We start from the raw sequence: 23402 nt of genomic DNA, 5'->3' as shown, positions 1-23402 counted from the left end.
ACAACATTTAAGACCCATTATGCTAGTCAGATCCCCCAACTTCCTAGTGCGCACAGGGAAGCTCCCAGAAGGGAGGGCACAGTCAAGAGTCTTTTTCAGATACTCATTGGTCTCTTTGAGATGAGCTTGCTGAAGAAAAAAAAAAAAACTGGTGTGGATTCACTTGGGGGCTTTCCCTCCAAGCCTAGGCTTTGAGAAATAAGTAGGCCGTCTTTACAGAACAGCATAGTAACAAGGGTTGGCTGAAGACAGAAACACACGAAAGAACAGTAAAACAAAACCCTCTACAAGTTCTGTCTTAGAGTCAGCTGGACTTATCCCACAATGTATGTTTTTTTATGTAATAATGAATGTGACTGGTTATCAGAAAACCTTAATTATTCCCCGAAGTCTCAACTGCTGTTGTCAGGTCAATGACCAATGGTTTAATCTCAATGAAAACTGTAGGCAGATACCTCTGCCGTTGTCAGAGTCACGATTGCTGTTGGTTTATCTACCAACTGTGCCTTACTGTGAGGGTTCTTTCTCTTTGGCTTGTGCATTTTTTTATGTGGGGTGTGTGTGTGTGTGTGTGTGTGTGTGTGTGTGTGTGTGTGTTAAACGTGTACACTTTTGTGTGGCTGGGCATCTATATGTATGATCCTGGAGACCAAAGGAGGACATCAGATGCCCTGCTTTATCACTTCCCCCACCGGAAACAAGGTCTCTCTCTCTCTCTCTCTCTCTCTCTCTCTCTCTCTCTCCAGTTATCCTCCTGTCTCCGTCCTACCTACATACTAGGGTTGCAGACATACCTGGTGGTCATACCCAGCTTTTTATGTGGATGCTGGGATGGGGACTCAGGTCCTTATTTCTCCACCGCAAGCACTCTCAGCCACTGAATAATTTTCCCAGTCTCCCCGAGTTTCAGTATCTTAGGTGAAATGGCATTGCGGGCACAAAAGACTGGAGAGCAGTGTTGGTAATTTTTTGTCATTATTTTAATAACCAGGTTTACATTAACAGTCACTTGATGAGCTTTTGTCTCTTTAATCTCAGCTAACTCAATACACAGTTTTCTTCACGGTTCAAACCAAACAGCTCTTCAGTTTCCGAGCTGCCTCACAGCTAGCACAGGTCACAGGGAGACGCACTGTCTGTCCATAGGCACCAGACACAGAACTGAACACCCACACACCATGTCTCAAAGGGGAATTACGAGGAACGCTGGCTGCCTCGGCCAGCCCATGACTGCATCGGGGCACAAGCTGGGGCTGTCTAGGGGAGAAGATCTGGGGGCTTGGTGCAGGAATCAGTATTGAGAAGCACTCGCCCCATTGGTAGGGACTTGGTAGAATGAGCAATAGGGAGTCCAGAGTTAGGACTCAGGTCTTGGGAGATGAGATGAGATTTCAGAGTATCATCATGAAGAAATGACCCAAAGAACCACTGGTCTTTGAAATGGGGGAAAGAGTATTTTGGAGGACCACTATAATTCTATTAGTTTCAAAAACTTAGACGTAAAAGAAATATCTCTACTCTGGGAGCTGAGTTAAAACTGCTCCAGAAAGAAGGTCTCAACCCCTCAAGTCTGTGGCCCTTCAGAACGAATGTCAGTAGGTTGTCATCGGGGCTTAGAAATAACTTGAGGTTTGGAGATGACATGGTTTTCTTCAAGGGGGCTGAGTGGAAAGCCCGGATGACAAAAGCTTCTTGAGAGAAGTTAGTACCCAACATGTCCTCCCACCCTTGGATGGAGTGCCAGTGAGCTTGAAGGAAGCCCTCACACCTGGTCGTTTTCCTTCCGGGAAACCCTGTGACTGGTGCTGTCTGATGTATCTACGAGCAGAACCAATTTAAATATAGAAATTTAACTCAAGGAACAAGCTGCTTAGAAAAATTCTCATATTAAGAAAATAGTGGAGGAGGTGTCAAAGGGATTCTCAGCTATTTCTATGCTTGGGTGTTAATAATAGTGAATGGAGAAAGGGAGGGATCCCAAAATGATGCCGGCCAACCTTGAGGGATTCAAGAAACCCTCACGGGAAACACTTGAGTGGAACAAAGTTTCAGCACAGCGGCACTTTGTGGAAGTTCCAAGAGCAGTGCCGAAGACCCAGAGAAGGTTATTTTTTATGACCAGAGAGGCCCTGGAGCGACCTGTTTGTCTCAGTCATGGGAAACCACCACACAGTTGGGGTGGCCCAGAATTAGTTAATTTACATGTCGCTTCCGCCCTCTAATGGCTACGGGTGGTACTACAACCTATACTGCAGTCAAGCCTGGCTATTGAGGTATATATATATAGTGTACACGCTGCAGATCCAGAACGCTCCCTATAAAAATCTTTCTGAGTTCCTGGAGAAATCCCTAAATCTTTGAATTGCAATTCAAGACTACATCCCCCTCATTTTCATCTGCTAAAGGTTCTTTTAAATTGAAAGCACCGTGAGAGCTCTAAAATAGTAAAATTCCCTGTTAGGAAGTTGAACGAGCCTTTCCCATGCTTGGAGCAGAAACTAGCTTGCTCAGGGAAATCCTCTTCCTCTGCTATTTCCAAATTCACTCTTAGTCAAGCCATTCGTGTTTCGCTACTTCTGAGTTTTATGAAAACCTGCAGTCAGGGTTGAAGCCCTGTGCAGCACAGTGGCAGGATGCGCCTGCCTAGCGCAAGAGAGGTCCTGGACTCCATTGTCCAGTCCCACAAAACAAAAGGAACAAAAATCCTCCACCTCCAAAAACACAAAAACAAACAAAAATCACTTGCTGGCGGAGATGGAGATTTCCCCTAAGTTCTTAGAAGGCATGTGAGCCCTGCTCTGACCCTCAAAGGACTTAATCCGCCGTGTGCTGCTCCTTACCAAGTGGGCCTCCACAGCATCGAAGTCCGAGCCAAGGTTGATAGCATGTTGCCTGTAGGAGAGCCTACTGGCTTCTGTAGACCCTGCCTTGCTCAGAGAACCTGGTGCACAATTGGTTTTGGAAATAGTGTGACAGGGGCATGGACTTCCACCTCTGGCAGACAAAGGAGGTGCAAGCATTGCCGTCTTCTCCTCCTCTGTGCCATGCCAAGAATGGTGCATCGCATCACTTCCTGCATCTCGCCCTGGAGATGCTAGTACCAATTAAAAAGTGGCAGCCCAGCCCTGGGGCCTGCCCGTAGAAGAGGAAACACATGGCTTAGAATTGAAAACAGGGTTATACATCGTATTCTGCCGCTACTCAAGGCTGGCTTCCCTAAATCTCTGCTTTACTCCCAGAGAAGCTAACATTACTACTAGGACTCAAGAGTTAGAACAACCGAGAAAGCCTGTTTTCCAGAAAGAAAACGCCCGAATGTGTTTGGATCTGAAAAGGTCAAGAGAGAGTCACTCCCATCACTGGGATCTCGGCTGGGATCCTAACTCAGTGGGAAAGAGCGTGTGTCTCCCCTCAGCGTGCAGACAGGAGAGTAACAGCTGCCTCCCCAGGACCGAGGGGAAAGACGTGGAAACATCACTGCTCTCCCTGACCGGAGCCTTTGTTACACCCTCCATGGCAGCGGTTGATGAGCACCAAGAAAGCAAAGGAGACCTCTCCCTGCGTTCTGCCTGCGCGATCATCACAACCCAGCAAGAGGATTAGGAAGCAGCATGAGGAAGAGGCCCAAGCCAACACTGGCATCATTAAACAGGTGGAAGAACTGGCTGGATTCTGACACTTAAGACATGATTAAAGAAACAAAATCTACTTGACAAGGATGTGAAGAAGTCCAGAACCCAAAGACCTCCTGCCTTCTCTGCAGATCCCAGGGGACTGTGGCGCAGCATCCAGTTGCTGCGCGTGGCCATTCTCCGTGGAAATGAATGTACATCATCAACACAACACACAATGCCCTTCTGCTCCCCCAGCCCACCCACCTCCCTCCTACACGCCCCACTCCAGCCCCTTTGTGCCCTCCACCTTGCCCTGGGCTCCCACCACCCAATCACCCAAAGAAACCTTCGTGCCTTTTGTTCATACTCTTTTGTTCGTCACGTCGACGCCCCAGCTTCATCTGTCCCCTTGTCGTAAGATGCAGCGCTACGTACGCTCTCAACACTATAATATGCAGACTCTACCTTAGTGGCCTGTCCGATCGCATGCATGTAAGTGGGGTGGGGGTGGGGGTCAAAGAAATCAAGGTAATGCATCAACAGAAATCAAAGCAATTCATAAAGCTAGGCAAGCGAGCATAACATTGGGGAACATAAGGCTTGAGGCTTATTGATTCTTTAGATCGCAACTGTTTGGATTCACTTTCCTTCTTAAATATCGATGTACCATTTTGGCTTCAAAAAAAATCTCTTCTTGCTTGTGCCTCCCTCTTTGCGAGGGCTTGTTTAACTCAGGGATGTGATGTTAGAACGGCCTCCAGGGGGCGCCACGATGCGTTTGCTGGCAGAGCGGACACCCTCATCCACTTGGGTGCCTGCAGATGGAGACAAAGTCCCAGAAGAAACATGGGGAGAGAAGGGTGTTGGGGAAAGAGACAGTGAGTAACTTAAGAGCAGTAGATCTTAAGAACTTTCCTGGTGCACAAGAAGCTTAACACCAAGTCATTAACTTCGCCTATTCATACTGATTTGGTAGGAAAACACACATTCCTCCCTAGAGTTCATCTGGCACTGTACACGCAAATAATATTAGCAAAAACATGGAGATGGCTGCTTCTACTGACTGTGGCTGGCCCTGTATTAAAGCCCACGGATTATTCCACTGCATCCTCACTACTGTGGTTTGGGAGAAACACAATTCACTTTTCATGATGGAGGGATTCCGGAACGGAGAGGTCGGTTCGAGGCCACCAAGCTGGAGGAACTAACTAGAGGAACTAACGTGTACCTGGCCTCATTCAGAAAGGAGCTCCTGAATGTTTAAGGACTGGTGTGGCCAGAAAGGTGAACACACTTCAAACCGCTTGGCAATAGTTGTTTGCTTGGTAAGGTTACCACAAAATGTTGAGCCCTTTTCTCTCCAGCTCTTCCTAAATCTCTCATAACCTTCCCTCCATGGTCTCTACTCCGGCTTCGTCCCTTCCTTTCTCTGTATGCTGTGCCCTCCCCATAAATATGTGTTTTCTGTCTTGTTACCTTGCTCCCCTTGCATGTCCTTTTTCCATCGTAGAGAAGCAAACCGGCATTTCTCCCATTTATCCCACCCCCATTTAAAGTCAACTATGGAGCAATTAATCATTCTCTATAGTAAAGAGTTCTTGGAGAATCGATGAGATCATCATTTTCACTATGGAGAGGAACTAGGCTCCAGGAAGCTGCAGCTGAGGAACATGAATACTAGTCTGAGCTTTATGCACACTGAGATTTGAACACACGCACGCATGCACGCACGCACGCACTATCGTTCTCATGCACATGTCAGACTGCTTTCAGTTCATGGTGGGAATCACTTCCATCGCCCTGCCCTCAGCTAGGTCCAGTCTCTAAGTAGAATTTGCTAGCCTTTGAACTTGACCTTGAATTTGGCAAGGCCTCCTTTGACTTTCTTACCAAGACCGCTTGCTGATTAGGAAAACTTTGCTGTTCCCAACACTAATTGGCTTCCTTGAGAGAACACCAGCGCTGGGCGGGGGAATGCATTTCCCTTGAGTTTGCAGGCTAGGGGTACTGGGCTTTTCTCCTCCTCCTCCTCCTTGCCTCTCTTCATCTGCTCCTTCCACTCACCTGACAGGCTAAATCCCGACTGATGGAGGTTCCTCACTGGTGGGTTTGGTCGAGTGGGAGAGCCCCGAGTAGAGCCAGCTGGGGTGCCCCCCTTGGGGGTGGTGGTCAAGTCAAACACTGGTCCATCATACATGCCCCTTGGGACGGCATGCAGGTCCGCCATCTGCAGTCAGAGAAACATATCACCAGGCATCCTGACATTCAATGAACCAACAACATAGAATATGTTCTGGGAGGTATGAATGTATCAGGGACTAGAGGTTGTCGAGAGAGGAATCCAGGAGAAACCAGCAGAAATGGATGTCAAATAAGAGACATCAACCCAAGAAATTGAGGGCGGAGAGCATCCATGAAGGCCTCTGTATTCACGAGATTCCATCTAGAGCAGTGATTCTCAGCCTTCCTAAGGCTGCAATCCTTAGACACAGCTTCTCATGTGGTGGTGACCCCTCCCCCTCAAGTCATGAAATTATTTTCACTGCTACGTCATCACTGCAATTTTGCTTCTGTTATGAATCATAATGTAAATAGGTGTGGTCCAGTGGTCGTAGGCCATCGGAATCATTCAATCCCCAGGCTGAGAACCTCTGGTCTTCTAGGATCGAATGGCTCTGAGATGGTGTTGGGCTTGGGGGAGGGAAACAGCTGAGTGTGGAATAAACCCTGATATAGATGGCAACGTTGGCTGCAGAGGAATCTGAAAATACGGCAGCTGGAAGCAAGAACGTGATGGAAGAGAAGTCTGCTATCTGGACTGCTGGAGAAGAGCCAGCAGGAAGGACAGGAGTCTCAGGCGAGGTCACATACGCAGCCGGCATGAGGTCCCATGAGAGACCCACCCACGAGTTTTCAGGGCTTTTCATATGTCAGGCTGTGAAGCCCTAAACTGAAGAGTCTGTGGTCGGACCCACTGCCCTTTGGCTGTGAACTTGCCTGGGGACTGTGGAGCCAGCCAGAAGTATCAATCAACTATGTGTTCTGTGTTGGAATTATGCCAAGAGCTGGGGTTGCTAGCTTTGTGAGTCATGCCGTGTTCCCCCAGGGGCATTTATGGTCTATGAGATTAACGTGGTGAGACCACCCACGGCGGGAGCAGAGCCTGCATGCACTGCAAGCGTCATTGCATTGCTGGCCGTAGTCTGGCAATGGGAACATGCATTCCTATGAGCCCGACAGTGAAGATGGGCCACGATGAAACCTCCATGGAGTGAGCCCTAATCCCGTCTTCTGGGCAGTGACCTGGACACAGTGCAGCTGTCTCTCATGGGATGAGAAATGGGTTGGTACTTCCCACCCAGGTAATGCTGTAGTGTGGCGTTTCTGTGGTCCCAGAATCTAAGTCTTAATTAAAAAAAAAATGTCTATACTGGCTGGGTGGTGGTGGCACACACCTTTAATCCCAGCACTTGGGAGGCAGACACAGGTGGATCTCTGTGAGTTCCAGGCCAGGCTAGTCTACAGAGCTAGTTCAAGTACAGGCTCCAAAGCTACAGAGAAACCCTGTCTCAAAAAACAAAACAAACAAACAAACAAAAGTGTCTATACTGGGCAAGTTTGGCTTTTATCCCCTTTTTTAATAAGACAAAGCTAGAGGAGGGTGCTCACATTTCACACCTTCATCTTGGTCTCAGGGCCTGGGCTAACTTTGCTTTGTGGAGCCCTCAAGTTCCAAGGAGGCCTGAAAGCTGAAGAAGGAAAAGAGGGGCTCTGAAGGGAAAGCCAGGTCCTATCTCTACATCAACCCAAACTCCCCTCTCTCTCTTCTCTCTCTGTGTCTGTGTGTGCGTATGTATACGTGTGTATGTGTGTAAATGTTTGTGTAAGTGGGTGTGTGGGGGGGAGTTGTGGGAGGGAAGTGAGAGAAAGAGAGAGAGAAGATTGTGGACATTTTTTTCTAGCCAAGCAACCTTGGGCAGGCTGGAAGAGAAATGGCCTGGGTGTCAACCTGTTCTTATTATAAGCCATTGGGAATAATTTTTTCTATGAAAATATGCTATCATAATATCAACTACTTCAAATTTTAAATTGAAGGACTATAATAATAAAGTGGAGAAATTATCTGGGGAAGTAAAAACTGCCTTGGACCAAAACATTGTTAGAAGTTTTCCTTGTAGCTTGTGGGTCCTGGGCAGTATTTCTTCAGCACCAAGCTACTACCGTGCCTTTCCCTGTGAAGGTCTAGGAAGACTGGCCCTCTGAGTCTCAGGCATTCAATGAGATGAGACCCCACTCCCTCCCTAACCCGTATGCCTCCTTGGCACTCACCTTCCTCCTGGCTTTAATGCGCTTATAGACATAGTCCGAGAAGGGGCTGCAGGGAATGAAGCGGCCAGCCCCCTGGGTCACGTGCAGGTTGCTGTCTTCCAGCATGATCTTGCCCTGGCAGATGACCACCAGAGGTGCCCCACGTAGCTCCATCCCTTCAAAGATGTTGTATTCTGCAACCTGGATTCAGGGATGAGGACAAAGTCAGACCATGCATACAGGGTGAAAAGAAAGAGGAACGGGGTTACCTTCTGTGTTTTGGTTCCTGCCTTCAGTATCTCTAGGAACTGAGTCACCAAGTAGAACCAGGCAAAGCTCGGGACACCCCTGGTTGCTTTGGTAAGAAACAGGAGACTAACATACCCTGAATTAAGATGCCTCAAGTAAAGACATGTGCCTCACTTGTTATTAAAATCTTTAATTGAAATTCTATTTCCACTGCTGAGTGTATTGGAAACTCAGCTACAAGACTCCCAGAGGTGTCTGCATATGGAGCCTGCACTGAGTGGTAAGTGGGGAATCACATGGCCCTTTGGCTCTTTCCAGTGCCAAATTCCATAACACAAGATGACTTGGTGTTTAAGCGAAGGGCAATACCACCCAAAGCATGATTTCTGCCTACCTTCCTCACTTGCTCAGTAGGAGGACAGCTCTGTAGGGGTTAAGGGTACTGGCTTGGTTCTAGAATTTGAATGTCAGCTCCACCACCAGCTACATAAATTATTTACTTTCTATGCACTTTTAGAAATAGGCAAAACTACAGAAGAAGGTAAGAATACCCACCCAAATGTAGTCACGGTTCATGAGATTCACTGAGTAGAAAGCAAGATGCCTGACATCTAGCCCCTTCAAGAATTATTTTTACTACCAAGCAGTCAGTTCCGCTTTAAGGTGTTAGATTTGGGTTTCAATCTTCTAGGAGAATCGGAGTGAATAATGAAGATATTTAACTTTCTCTTCATTCAAAACATAAAGTGTGTCTGAACCTCTGCAATCTTGGAAGCCTGCGGAGAGGAGTTTCTCCTCTCTGCCTCCAACCCCAAGGGACTAGGTGGGTAGAGCCCCTCTGCTGACTACTTCACCCCAGAAAACAGGAGAAAGAAACAGTTTAAGGTTTTCTTATGCCAATAAAACTCAAGGCAAACTGGACTTGGGAGTATGTGCCTCTTTTACCAGAAGCAAAAGTAAGATTAACAGCAACTCACATTTGGAGCCTGACTGAGCAGAAGATCTTGATTTCAAAACCAAGCAATACACAGACAAAACCAAAAGCTCTTTGGGGGCTAGATTATTATCGCTGTCTACCCTAGTCTCTAAACCTGGCCCACCAAGTCAGCTCTACACACAGTCTCCATCCCACCAGCCCATGCCTCACCGACTGGTGGTTCTTAGCAGAGACGATCTTCACAGCATCTGGATCCCAGATGACCAGGTCACTGTCAGAGCCCACGGCTATTCTCCCCTTGCGTGGGTACAGGTTGAATATCTTGGCAGCATTGGTGCTTGTCACAGCCACAAACTGATTTTCATCCATCTTGCCCGTGGCCTATTGCAATACAAAGGTGGCGTGTCTGTGCCTGTCTCCAGGTTGATCTTAATCTGAATCTTAGGGAGCAGTTATGGGTTTCATATTGACAAGAATATCTGTACGTAGCATATCTATGTTTTACATTATAGTTTAACAAATTTGCATAGGATTTGTAAAGATAAAACATTGTGGGAGTAACCAACTAATGACTGGCCCAGCCTCACAAGCATTAGCTCACAAGAGTGAGCCCACCCATGAGGCTGCCTGGAGTGACAGGATTCAGAAGCTATTTGGCCCAGAAATCTAGGATAGAAACAAACACAACTGGAGAAAACAATGTCAATGTAATGCTGACTAACAATACTCTGCTATACTCAAAGATTGGTGCCTAGCCCAATTGTCATCAGAGAAGCTTCATCCAGTAACTAAGGGAAACAGATGCAGACCCAAGACCAAACATTAGGCAGAGCGCAGGGAATTCTGCTGAAGAGATGGAGGAAGGAATGGAGGAGACATAGGGATCAAGAACACCACAGGAAAACCCACAGAATCAACTAACCTGGGCTCATAGGCACTCACAGAGACTGAACCAACAACCAGGGAGCCTGCATGGGACTGACCTAGACCCTCTGCATATATGTGATCGTTGTTTAGCTTGGTCTTTTTGTGGGACTCCTAGGAGTGAGAGCAGGGACTGTCTTTGATTCTTTTGCTAGCTTTTGGGACCTTATTCCTCATACTGGGTCACCTAATACAGCCTTAATATGACGGAAGGTGTTTAGTCTTACTACGACCTGGTATACCATTTTCTGTTCATATCCATGGGCGGCCTACCATTTTCTGAAAAGAGGTGGAGGAGTGGATTAGGGGATACAGAGGGAAGGTGGGGGAGGGACTAGGAGGAGAATAAAGAGGAGAAACTGCAGTTGGGATTTAAAATAAATAAATATTTAAAAACAGACAAAAGCCAAACATATGAGAGAAGGGACTCTCTCTTATACTTTCTCTTTTCCTGAAACAAAGTCTGAGTATAGAAAGAAATAGTTTTTGAACCATCCCCAAGCTTCTGTACCGGGTGGTTTTGTGTGTCAGCTTGACACAAGCTAGAGTCATCCGAAGAATGAGCCTTGGCTGAGGAAAAGCCTCCTTGAGATCCAGCTGTAAGGTATTTTCTCAATTAGTGACCAATGGGGGAGGGGTAGATGAAAAAGGCATTAGTTTAAAGACACTGCACTTCATTACACATGGCGGGGGGGGGGTTAACTGTACAATGGATTTCTTATGCCTTTTACTAAAATCTTGGGAAGTGTTTTATTGACATGGTTATTTCTTTAATCAGTCTTTATGATACAAAGAGAGAAGATAAAAAGATGCCGCTTGGCCAAGAGACACTAAGAGTCAATTTCTTGTATAATCTGGTGGGGTTCAAACACCCTCAGTGTGGGATACCTTTAGTATAACTTGGTGGCATTAGACATCAAATCTAATGCATTGCTTGTCATTTCAAAGCATCATATCCAACCCTTTCGATAGAAGTTATAAAGCTCTTTCAACACCAAGAATGGATTCACTATCATTTCAAGCACAGATTATTCATGAAATCAGATGAAGAAATTAAAGTATGAAAGCCGTCTTAGAGTTCTAGACCTCAGGAGTCATATCTAGAAGGTGAGGTCCGAAACCACATGAGCAACCTGGCTCCATGAACATTTCAGCAAGTCTTGACCTTCCCCACACCATGGGAGCATCCCTCAGAGGCGGTGCTTTAGCTTGATTGGCGCCTGTGGCTTTGATTTGTCCATTGATATTTTAACCTGGGCCACCCTCCCATGACCACCTCAGTCCCTTACCACAGCCTTATCCCAGATGACAGACATACGCTCCTCCACACCATTGGTGCCCTCAGGGATGGCTGTGAAGTTGTCCTTCCCGATGGCTTTCTGGGCAGTGCTGAAGGTACAGTGGGCACTTCCAGAGAGCTGCAGATCACCGCTGGAGAAGGAGAAAGCGTCACATGACTAGGAGTGACTAGGAGAGACAGCTGGATAACACTTGGCGGGGGAGCAAAATCATGTTTTCAGTTTGAAATCTCTATATCCCTTACTAAGCTGTGTGAGTGAGCGTGGGTAGTTTCCTCTTCTCTCTGGGCTCAGTTACCCATCCAGAAAGCAAAGAAGAAGAATTAGATCATGTCTTCTGTGGCAAATAACCAAGAATCAGATGAGGGCTAGAGAGATGACTTAGTGCTTATTGCTGATGCTGCAAAGGATCTAGGTTTGGTGCTCAGTAGCCACACTAGCACCAGTGTGACTCACTGGTCACACTAGTCACCAGAGGTGACTCACAACTGGTTCTAACTAGTCCATGATATCTCATCCCTTCTTCTGACCTCAGCAGGCACCTTCACACATAAAGACAAGCAGGCAAGCTTTTGTGTGTAGGCATGCATCCTAGTACACACACACACACAGAGAGGGATGTAAAAATATAAGAACTCAAATGACCAGTAGCCTGATACTGAGTCTCCCTATAATTACTGGGTAAGTGTCATCATGACAAATGCTTTGAGTTCTGACAAATAACTTTAAGTGCCTTGACTATCAATTGCTTAGTCTGTAAAATGGTGATAATAGTGCCTCACTCATAAAGTTGTTATAAGGGACAAGGGTGAGAACAAGCTTGGTACATTACAGGAATCGAAGGCTAGGACCATGATTCACACTGAAACTGTGGTATCAGTTGCGTCATGTGGAAGAGCCAGTTTTCTGTAGTCAAGGTTACAGGAGAATTTGATGCTGCAGGCTCTAATCTACCATCTAGAACATACCATGATCCCCCGTCCCAGGTGGTCCCAAGAAGATTCCACAGAACACGTGGTATTCCTGCACCAACCTGGCCAGCAAGGAGTTGATGTAGTCAGGTGTGGTTGGGTCAGGGCTCAGTGGTGGGGATGTCACAAAGGCAGCTGCCTTGGCCCAGTTCTTACTCCAATAATGGGTCCCATCTATCCCGAGACTGGCAGTGATGGGTTCGCCAAAGACCACGTTTCCTGCAAGGAGTGGATGTCAGGTTCACAAGAAATAGATAATGCTCCAGCATATCTAATCAGAACTCCAAGTCTCCTCAAGGCTTTGTTTCTAAAGTGAGGCAACCCAGGTGTTCACGCTTCTATTCACAGCTTTTTTTTTTAGTCTGTTCTTCCATTAACCGTTAACAAATTTGTATTCTGTCAACAATAATAGGCCACTAGTTGTAAAGTGGGGCAGTAAACCTTTGAAAGGAATTTTAGATTTGACATGAAGAAAATAATACAATATACTGATTATACAGGTTACAAGAGCCATGCTCATTTTGAAATATCAAACCATCAGGGAATGTGTCCTAGAACTGATGAGATGAGCTGCTGTTTACATTCCAAACTTGTGAAAGGACTTAGCATATGTGAAGAATCTGGCACATGGTTGATGCTCAATAAATACTAGTTTCTTGTGTGTGTGTCGCTGTGTGTGTTTCGCATGTGAGTACAAGTCGTTTCGGAAGATATTTATGCATGTGTACACATGGGTATAGAGGCCAGAGGCCAATGTCAGATGCCTCTCTCCATTGTCATCCATCTTACTTTTGGGGGCAGGGTCTCTCACCGAACAACTGGACAAGATTAACTTGCCAGCAAGTTCCAGGGGGCCTCTTGTCTTCATCATCCCAGAGCTATGACTGCAAGGACAGGCAACCACACCAGCTTGCTGCTCAGGTCCTCATGCTTGCAAGGCAGACACTTAACCAACTGAGACTTCTCCCCAGTGCTGGTTTCTTTATTGCCTACGCTTTTCCACTGCGGAGGTCCAAAGTCCTGAGTGTGCTCGACTTTGCTGGGAACTCCCAGCTCCTCCTGCTACAAGATCAAGATTTGACCCTACAGTGTAAAACCCATTCTAGAGGATAAGAGGCTCTTATGTGTTTTTATTCTGTCATTGTTTGATTTTTTAATCATTGTTTCTCTCGACTATGCATCTGTCACTATGACAACGACTTGGTACTGGAGTCCCAACAATATGAAATGCATTAAGGTGGGGCTGACCCTTGAATGCAGTATCGAGCTTGTATTGAATGTTTAAAAAGAGAGAGAGATAGTGATTCAGAAGGAAGTGCTTCTTCTCAAAGTTGGTTGGTCCCTCATTTCTCTGCCTCAGCATCTTGGGATAGAAATATGCAGATAAGTCTTGGGCATCTTTAACACTTCAACCTTCATCTTTTTCTGGCTTCTGCCATCAAGAGTTTGCACAGTCATATTTTAGGAGGTTTCATAGCCAGGGTTATACAGGCTTGGTTTCATTTCAACTTCAATCAATTGGTAAGGACATCCTGGAATACTAAGTAGGGAAAAATTCTAACAGTGCTTCTGCTTTTGTTAGAAACATCCATGACTGGTTAGTAATGTCTACCACAGGACAGAAGAAAAAAAATACTGGTGGTTCACATATGCATCCCTGCCTTAAGGGATGGTTTTAGCAATGATTGACATAAATATGTGGCCTGGAAGGAATGAAGAAGTGAAATTTAAGGAAAACACTCAGCTATCACAAGAAACACATCCCTAAGAGAGGACCAGCTGTTCCTTGGGACTACATTTAGGAGAGATGTTGAAGAAAGTCAACTTTTCCATTGTATCTGAGCTTCACCGGACCCTCCAGCTGATTCCATCAATTTCTTCATTCTAAGCAGGGTGATAATAATAAATCCTATCACATGCCTCAGAATTGAGAATTCTGTGTTTAGATTTTTAATTTCATCACTTCATTATACTTCTCTCTCTCTCTCTCTCTCTCTCATACACACACACACACACAGAGTGTCTGTGTATGTGTGTCTGTGTGTGGGCGTTGGGGAGAAGACTGGCCTAGGCCCTTGAACTTCTATACAAGTACTTTTTTACACAGAGAGACAACACCTACCCCAGCTTTAAGCTGTAACTTTTTAAGATTAATTATGAGCGTCCAAGTTCTTAAAGAGCATCTTAATGCTCTTTAAGCATTAAAGATGGTGATGGGTGATGAGGTCCTTTGGGATTTGAACAGGAACAGATTCAGGAGGAAGGAGCAAACCCAAACTCCATCTTGCTATTAGAGGTGCTCTCAATTCTCTCTGAGAATGGCTGTCCAAAAGATGTTCCGAGCGTCAGTATCCTGCCCCTGCTCTGTCACGAAGTTACACATCTCCTTCACCCTGCAGACACAGCTGTGTGAGTTCCCCTTACCAGAAAGTCACCTGCCAGAAGGCTAACGGAAAGAAGTTTCTACCATGAACTACGAAGTAAGAACAGCACACACTTGAAAACAGTCCATCCTCGGGGCTCCCTGGTTATCCTGAGCATAGGACTCCAGTAGGGAATGAGATGCTAATGTACTGGGTGGTCAGGGTTGAGTGAGTATGGGGGGCTGTCCTCCTCTTCTTTTTCCCCTCCTCTTCCCATCCTACTTCTAGTAAGGAGTATTTAACTGCTCCCCTGGTTTCCCCAAACCCCTCTATCTAGCGGGATAGCATCATTACCTACCGAGAGCCAACAAAGCAGGTTTATCGTAATCATGGAGAAATGGGAAATACCCCAGAACCTGACCGCTAGGAAGACATCTGGAAACCTAGAAAGAGTCCTCTCCCATAGAGAAAGGGGTGCCTTTCTCCAGTAAGCTGAAGAGTTGAGAAGCACTGCTGGAAGTAAGCACCCTAAGTCACGCCCACCTGGAAGCTCCACAGGACCCCTTAGCGGATGAGTCACTCCTCCTGGGTCTCTCTGCTAGCAGAGGACAGACCATCAGCACACAGCACTAGCAAATGCACGACTGCTGGGACCATCTTCTTTCCCATCAAACACAGCCCACGTCTCCTCTTTCTCAAGCATTGTTTCACTTGCACAGCTGCCTCACAACTGAACCCCTGAGACTATCACTAAGGACAAGATACAAAATTTATATTAACAAAAAAGCTTTGAAATGGGACTCAAGACCCTGCAAGTCCCAGTTACCAGCAGAGGACAGAAAGGCCGTGAGGACAGAGCCCTGGCCGTGAAGACCACAGTGTCAAGGCCATTCCACTCCTTTCTAAATTAACTTGTGCTGGCCTCACCCCTGTGACGAGCACTCTCAGAACTGACCAGACAATGCTGTCTTTAGGGCAATGCTTTGATTCAGGGATTCACACAGACCCCAGAAAAGATAATCACAATATTCTCAGATGCTTGCTTGAGCCATTTCTTCACTACATCCTTCACCGGAAATTGAGGACAATAAGATCCTCCTCCCACCCCTACCCTACTCCCCTTATCATCTATTCCTGTCACTGTTAACACTGATCATGAAATCATCAGGGAGAAAAGTGAACCAAGAAAACGGCAAGAGCCTTAAAGTACTGGTGTCATTGCTGAAACCTCCAAGCTAATTATGCCCCAGTTACAACCAATATTTTGCTTTTTAGGTTGCTTGTGGAAGACAGTTTTGCCTGGATCTTTGATTAGCATAATATTGACTGGTATGTCTATTTAGCATAATATTGACTAGTAAGTCTATTTATAAAATTCAGATCATGCGAACTGACATTGGACAGATGGAAAGTGGTTGGGAGGTGTCCCAAGTCTCAGAGAAATTAATTCATGCTGTTATTTCTGGCAAATTACTTAACCTTCCTGAGCCTCAGTTTACGTATAGACCAGATAGGGGAAACCTCAGAACTCCAGCTGTAGATAGAGGCTTTCTAGAGAGCAGGCAAGGAAGAGAAAAGGCGCCATTTCTATTACAGTGAACAGCCAGAGAGGCAGAGCCACATGGTGCAATAGGAGGTTCACAACCAAAAGCACTAATCACCTTTCTTCCTGGCTTGTGAGATGAGATCAGCTGCGCTCTTGCTCATGACCTTTGTGACATAGAGGGGGCAGTTGGTCTGGCTGGCGATGGTGATGGCACGGAACACAGCCTCAGCTTCCAGCTGCAAAAATAAAACAAGTGCACAGGAGTCAGTAAGAGCATGATCCTCTTCCTCTTTAAAAGGTGGTGAAACAGTGCTATGCAGAGGTTAAGAGCCATCCAGGAGCATCTGAAATTTCATGGCCTGAATCTGCTTCTCCGATGCAGCCCACCCCCACCCCTCACTTCTGCTACTTTTCTGGGTGACTCAGTGCCTCCTCCGTCCCTCAGCAGCGAAACTCAGAGGCTAGCACAGGGCTGTATTGAGAGCACTGCCTCTCTCCCCTCCCCAAATGGAAGCCTCTACTCCTGGATCTCAGGGCAAAGTCTCTGGGAAAACAGTCACACCAACAGGTCTAGAGTCTCCAGGGAAGACAATCAGGCACCCTGGGCCCTCAAGTCCTTTCCCGCAGCACTGGGGAGAGCAAACAGTGCTATGAAGGATTTATTATGAGAATGAGTCAAACCCCAGAGCACAAACACTGTTCTTCTTGTTGATCTCTTCCAACCTACTTCCATGTAGAGTTTATGTTTTCAAATACGCCAACTAATCCAGCTGTACTTAATACACAAGAAGCAATGGTTTTTCCCCATATTTGATTAACCAAGTGGAATCTGAGAGCTCAGGTTTCTTTGGGTGAACTGAGAGTGAATCGTGGTTCCTCAATTATATCACCCAAGCACCCAGGGCTGCTGCCTTCTGTCTAAGTGTGAGGAACAGCAAGTCCTGGCATCTACGGCTGTTGCAAGGATTAAATGGATTAAATGATTAATCCTTTTGAAAAATTAGTGCCCGGAACAGTGCCTGTTGGTGTGATTGTGGATCACAGTTTCTGACTAACGTAAAGGATGCTATTGCTCAAACCCTGAGCAAATCCTGTTCGGCCTGGAGTGGAGACAGTGGTGATTTCTCATTGAATCATCAGCCATATGCATATGACTTTCTGGGTTAGCTTCCACAGACCAACACTTAAAAAAATACGCTCCAAATAGCTTACAGATGTCTAGTGGCCACATAATGCAAGCCAGCCACTCCACGGTGACTGTGGTTCAGTGAGCCTGAGGAGCTGGGTTGGCTGAGCTGGCATCCTCCGGAAGGTTCCTAGGTGCAGGTGAAGCCCTCTGACGTCCCCAGACACTGCACCATGGAGATTATGCTCTGGGGCTCTGGTTATCATTTCTGAACAGCACCACTTGAGACTACATCTGGGTGAGCTTTGAACTGAAGAGCAGCTGGCTCTGCCTGTGCTCACTCCCCCTTCAGACCTTCACTGACCACTTCAGCAGCCCCATGACCTAAGTCCTGGCCCCTTTGATCTCCTTCCCTCCCGCCACTGCAGGGTCTGCCGCACTTCCACGACGGACAGGACTATCTTTAGAAAGTTGCATCACCTTTCTGTTTTACTCGTAGAGATTTACAGCTAAGTGGCCTTCTTACTAAAAAGGCGATGGGACCGGGAAAGGTTGAGGTGGTGGGGGTGGAGTGAGGTTGAAAAAACAAACCAAGGAACAAAAATAGACTATGCTGTGAAATCCCCTGGCTGCGGCTACAGAAATCTGTCTCGCCAGCACATCCCTCCAGTGACCAGCATTTATAGCTTCACAAACAGTGTCGACCACTATGGTCAGCTGACACCATAGAAATGATTTTTCAGTTCATTAAACACAGTCAGCTCCGTGGTTCGTTTTCTCCAAGCTTCAGCTTCTTTACCCACACAGCGCCACGACCCTGACAAGCAGCAAGAATAACTGAGAGAATGCATGCAGTTAGCACTGCCAGGAATCAGTATTCCCGAAAAAAGGCCTGAAATTATAATGGCACAGATTTTTTTTTCTTCAGGAATGTTATGTGTGACTGGAATGTCAATTGTTAATTTTAATTATAATTACATCATCATTTATCATTCTGGTATCAACTGGAAACCCCTAGAAAGCTGGCCAGGTTCTGTCTCCATCTCGATGCCCTGATCCAAGTGTATTCAGCTTGTGAAAATGTATAGCCTCCTTGTAAGAGGAAAATTTCTCTGTATTTGTATTACATTTAAATTTTTTGCAGGCTCTAAAAGAGATGAGAAAAGAACAAAATCTTTAGGTTCTGGTTCTTCTGTGGAGTTTGGCATGACAGGATTAGTTTCACTGACATGGGGATCACTGATTGGTTCCTGACGTGGGTATCACTGATTGGTCACCACCTGGCTTTCAGATTGGTGGGCCATTATTAATTTCAGGCTCTGAGCCCCACACCAACAGAAGAAACTGCTGATATAAGAGATACGAATTAGGCACTAGTCGTATTTTACTGGCTCTGCAGACACACACTCTCATTCATTTCAGGAGTGGAAATTTTCCAACCCTGACCACAATCAGCAATAGGCATAACACCTACGAAAAGTCTCTTCAACCTCCTAACCACATTGTCTGTGTTTTGCAAGACTCAGAGCAAGCAATATGAGAGAGTGCATAAAACTGTCCCCAGTTTCACAATGATTAACAAAAACTTAGACTTTCACCACTCCTACTGAAGGCCCAGGGAGTGTCCCTGCAACTGAAGATCAGAGGTGAGCATCCCCTTTACATTCCTTTCTAGACAGAAGAGGTCTTTGAGAGAAGTCCTCCAGCCGTGCTAGCTGGCGCTCATAGAGTCTGTCACCATCGAGCCACCACGGCTCATGCCTCCACTATGTATAGATGTGTCTCGGTATATCAGGGTCAAACAGAAACACTCCACATGTAAAGTGAGTGGCAGGCTAGGACTGTGACAGTCAATTTCACTAGAAAATACCAGTAAAAAAGAACCCCCATTGCCATCTTGGCTTTTCACTGTCTGACCTTGATGCTCTAATATACGAAACCCACCTCTTCTGGTCTGCTCAGAACATGACCTTCTGGGCCAGTTATCCCCATTTCCAACATCCGGGCCTGCTCCTAAAATAAGAAAAAAAAAAAAAGAAGAAAGTTCTTAGATGATTGTAGCCAAGATTTGTGAAAAAAAACATCTGTATGCTCTGGGCTAAGATACACTCACAGGGGAAAAAAATAAAATTGATATGTTGCATAAGTATATAATTTCACATTTGGAGTGGTAAAGTTGAATCTTCAAAAAGTTAACTGGCTCAATTCTATTAAAAGGAAAATAGTTAAGAGTGTTCGTGTTTCTATTTAACAATTGGTGCTGACATAACTGGATATCAACATATAGAAGAATGAAAATAGACACATATCTATCACATGCACAAAACTCAAGTCCAAATGGATCAAAGACCTGAACATAAAGCCAGTCACACTGAACCTTATACAAGAGAAAGTGGGAAGTGGTGTGGGACAATTCTATATTCTGTCAATCATGTTTTAAATAAATGCTGGTTGGCCAGTAGACAGGCAGGAAGGATAGGCGAAACAATTAGACAAGAAGTAGAGGTGGGTCAATGAGAACAGGAGAATTCTGGGATGGAGAAAGCTCATTCCTCTGCAGTCCTGTTCAGATACCCAAGAAGCAGGATGTGACCTGCCCCACTGAAAAAGGTACTGAGTCATGTGGCTAACATAGATAAGAATAATGGGTTAATATATGTTATAAGAGCTAATACAAAGCCTGAGTTAATGGGCTAATCAGTTTATAACTAATGCAGACTCTCTGTGTGATTTTCTCTGGGACTAAAAAACTGTGGGAATTGGGCAGGACAGAAATCCCAACAAGTAGGCCCTCCTGTTATAGGGTAGTACACTTGAATGCATTGGCTCAGGAGACCACTTCCTAAATATATCCCAGCAGCACAGATACTGAGAGAAACAATTAATAAATGGGACCTTCTGAAACTGAAAAGCTTCTGTAAAGCAAAGGACACGGTCAAAAAGATAAAATGATAGCCTACAGAATAGGAAAAGATCTTCACTAGCCGTACATCAGGCAGAGGTCTCATCTCCAAAATATACAAAGAACTCAAGAAATTGGTCATCAAAAGAACACATAATTCAATAAAAAAAATGGAGTACAGACCTAAGCAGAGAATTCTCAACAGAGAAATCTAAAATGGCTGAAAGACACTTAAAGAAATGTTCAGCATCCTTAGTCATCAGATAAATGCAAATTAAAACAACTCTGAGATTCCATCTTATACCTATAAGAATGGCCAAGATCAAAATCACTGATGACAATTTATGCTGGAGAGGTTGTGGGGTAAAGGGAACACTTCTGCATTGCTGGTGGGAATGCAAACTGGTACAGCCCCTTTGGATGTTGGTGTGGTGATTTCTCAGAAAATTAGGAAACAACCTTCCTCAAGACCTAGTAATACCACTTTCGGGTATATATCCAAAGGTTACTCAATCATGCCACAAGGACATGTGCTCAACTATATTCATAGCAGTATTATTTGTCATAGCCAGAACCTGGAAACAACCTAAATGCCTTTCGACCTTATCCTAAATGGATAAGGAAAACGTAGTACATTTACACAATGGAGTACTACACAGCAGAAAAAAATAATGGCATCTTGAATTTTGCAGGAAAATGGAGGAAGCTAGGAAACATTATTTTGAGTGAGGTAACCGAGACACAGAAAGACAATTATCACATGTACTCACTCATAGGTGGTTTTTAAACACAAAGCAAAAAAAAAAAAGAAAAGAAAACAGCCTACAAACCACAATCCCAGAGAACTTAAACAACAATGAGAACACTAAGAGAGACTTACATAGTTCTAATCTACATGGAAAGTAGAAAAAGATAAGATCTCCTGAATAAATTGGAAGCATGGGGACCTTGGGGGAGTCTGAAGGGGAGGGGAGAGGTTGGGAGAGGAGCAGAGAAAAATGTAGAGCTTAATAAAAATCAATTTTAAAAAAGTGTTTGTGTTTCATATACATAACCAATAAAATGTCACTTTCAGACCTAGCTCCCCAGAACACCCCTCTTGCCTGATTTCAATCTTGAATTTGGCTTTTTCTATTCAAAAAAAGGTGTTGACATTTTCTCCATGCTACACTCTGGGTTAAGCACCTGGACTAAGGCAATGTAGCTCACAGTTTGGGGCCAGATTCCCCAGCGTGTGGTCACCTGCCCTCTCTATCAGAGTCATTTGGGCTGCTTTAGTCCAGGTGCAGATTGTCAATCCTATTCTGATCTAAGAAGAAGCTACTCTGTCAAATTCTGACACCTCACATTTTAATAACCGCCTCTGGATTTGTTATTTTAAGTCCATGAACCCATGTATGTATGTATGGATGGATGGATACAGATGTATGGATACAGAACTAAACCAGACAGAATCATGACCCTTGACCATCTTACCTGAGTTACTGCTTAGCAAAACTTTACGTACATTGTAGCAGGACAGAAAGGCCATGTTTCTTGTGGTAGACTCTTAATTACGCTCACACCTATGAACTTTTACAGAGAAGCAAGCCGCTGGTGAACACAATTAGGGGTAACAGAAGCCTTAAGCTGCCATTATCTGCAGTTGCACCCTGCTTCAGTGATCCCAGCCTAATGGCCTGGGAGAATGTGGTAATTCAGGAGGGATGTCAACTGGGCCAAGCCTGTTTCACCTGCTACCTGTGCGGCAGAGTTAGCACAAAAGGATTCCTAGGGGCTCGAAAGAAGCTCTGTTTTATTGTTAGTAATGCAGATTTAAGAGGAGGGATAAGAAAATGCTTGTGTGTGTTGGTTAAGCGTCTTGGTTTGCCTTCCCTGGTCAACTTGATTGGATCTATGATCTCCTAGGAAACTAGATTAGTAAGGCATACCTCTGGGTGTGTCTCAGACCTCTGGGTGTGTCTCAGGATTAATTGAGGGTGGGTTTAGAAACCAGACAAACTAAAAAGGGAACAGGAAGCTGGGCTTTGTGGCACATGCCTTTAGTCCCAGTGCCTGGGAGACAGAGGTGGGGGAATCTCTGAGTTCGAGGTCAGCCAGGTCTACAAAGTGAGTTCCCAGACAATCAAGGGTACACAAAGAAACCCTGTCTCAAAAAAATAAAGTGGGGAGGGGCAGGAAAAAGTCAGCACTATATCACACACATAGTAAATTCTCTAAAACCCACATAGTCCTATTTTTCTATCAAACCACAGCCATTTTGTCTTCTGGCCCTTCTCATTGATTGAATTCTAGACATATTTTCTTCCAGACTCCAATAAGAGTCCTCCCTGAGGAGGCACATAAAGACTAAGGTTTACAACTACATATCTTCTACCTTAAATGACCTCTATCCTGGTTACATTTGTTAACACAGGATGCAGCCACATTATTAAGGTCACAATCTGGAAACACACTGTTTCAAGGTGTACTTACAGCCATGACTTCACTATTCTGGTCATAGCACAGCTGTGGTTTGCTCCACGGAGGAAACAGGCCTTGTTTTGAATTTGACAGACTCAAGTTTCTTTTAAAAAGATTTTTACTTGTTTATTTTTTAATTAAAATATGAATACATTATTTCTTCCCTTTACTTTCTTCCTTCCAACCCCTCGCATATACCCACCCCTTAGTTCCTTCCAAATCCATGGCCCCTTAGCCTCTTTTTGTTTAACTACATTTATTACATATATATATATATATGTACAAAAATCTTGTATGTACATAATTTTAAGGCTAACTATTTGGCATTGGACAACCAGTTAGGGACTCATCCTGGGAGAGACAAGCTCTCCTTTTTTCCGCAGTCACTGGTTGCCTGTAGTCTTTGCTCAGGGTTGAGAACCCATGCAAGTTTGCCCTTCTGAGTTACCATATCAGGGTTCATGTTCAGGTCCTCTTTGGGTCATTGCAAAGTGTAACATCATGGGAGAACTTTCTTGTCATTCTGGGAGACACAGTCTCATATCAGACTTCCTACTCCACTGGTTCTGACAAGCTTTCTGATTCCTTGTGTTCCTTGAGTCTTGGGTGCAGGAGCTGTATTGTAGGTAGACCCAACGAGGAGGCATCAGAACTCTGTATTTGACCAGGGTGTAGTTTTCTGTGATTGTCTCTGTCTAAGA

At 45.1% G+C, this 23402-nt stretch overlaps 1 protein-coding gene across 2 annotated transcripts in view; it reads right to left on the bottom strand.

Annotated features, from left to right (window-relative positions):
• Positions 1–962: 962 nt before the first annotated feature.
• The window catches only part of Dpysl3 (dihydropyrimidinase like 3), a 113292-nt gene continuing 90852 nt past the window's right edge, over positions 963–23402 (bottom strand). For both annotated transcript variants that reach the window (XM_048419345.3, XM_048419346.3), the window contains exons 7-14: positions 19281–19349; positions 16326–16446; positions 12364–12520; positions 11322–11463; positions 9319–9489; positions 7944–8123; positions 5679–5841; positions 963–4429 (exon numbers count right to left, since the gene is read on the bottom strand). In XM_048419345.3, coding sequence (XP_048275302.2) covers positions 4341–4429; positions 5679–5841; positions 7944–8123; positions 9319–9489; positions 11322–11463; positions 12364–12520; positions 16326–16446; positions 19281–19349 — 1092 coding nt within the window. In that variant the 3' untranslated portion in view covers positions 963–4340. The remainder of the gene's footprint in view (positions 4430–5678; positions 5842–7943; positions 8124–9318; positions 9490–11321; positions 11464–12363; positions 12521–16325; positions 16447–19280; positions 19350–23402) is intronic.

This window comes from Myodes glareolus, chromosome 13, assembly GCF_982192425.1.
Source record: "Myodes glareolus chromosome 13, mMyoGla1.1, whole genome shotgun sequence".
Taxonomy (NCBI): Eukaryota; Metazoa; Chordata; class Mammalia; order Rodentia; family Cricetidae; genus Myodes; species Myodes glareolus.
Note: the sequence above shows the minus strand (reverse complement) of the source record. Positions and strands in the feature narration are given on the sequence as shown.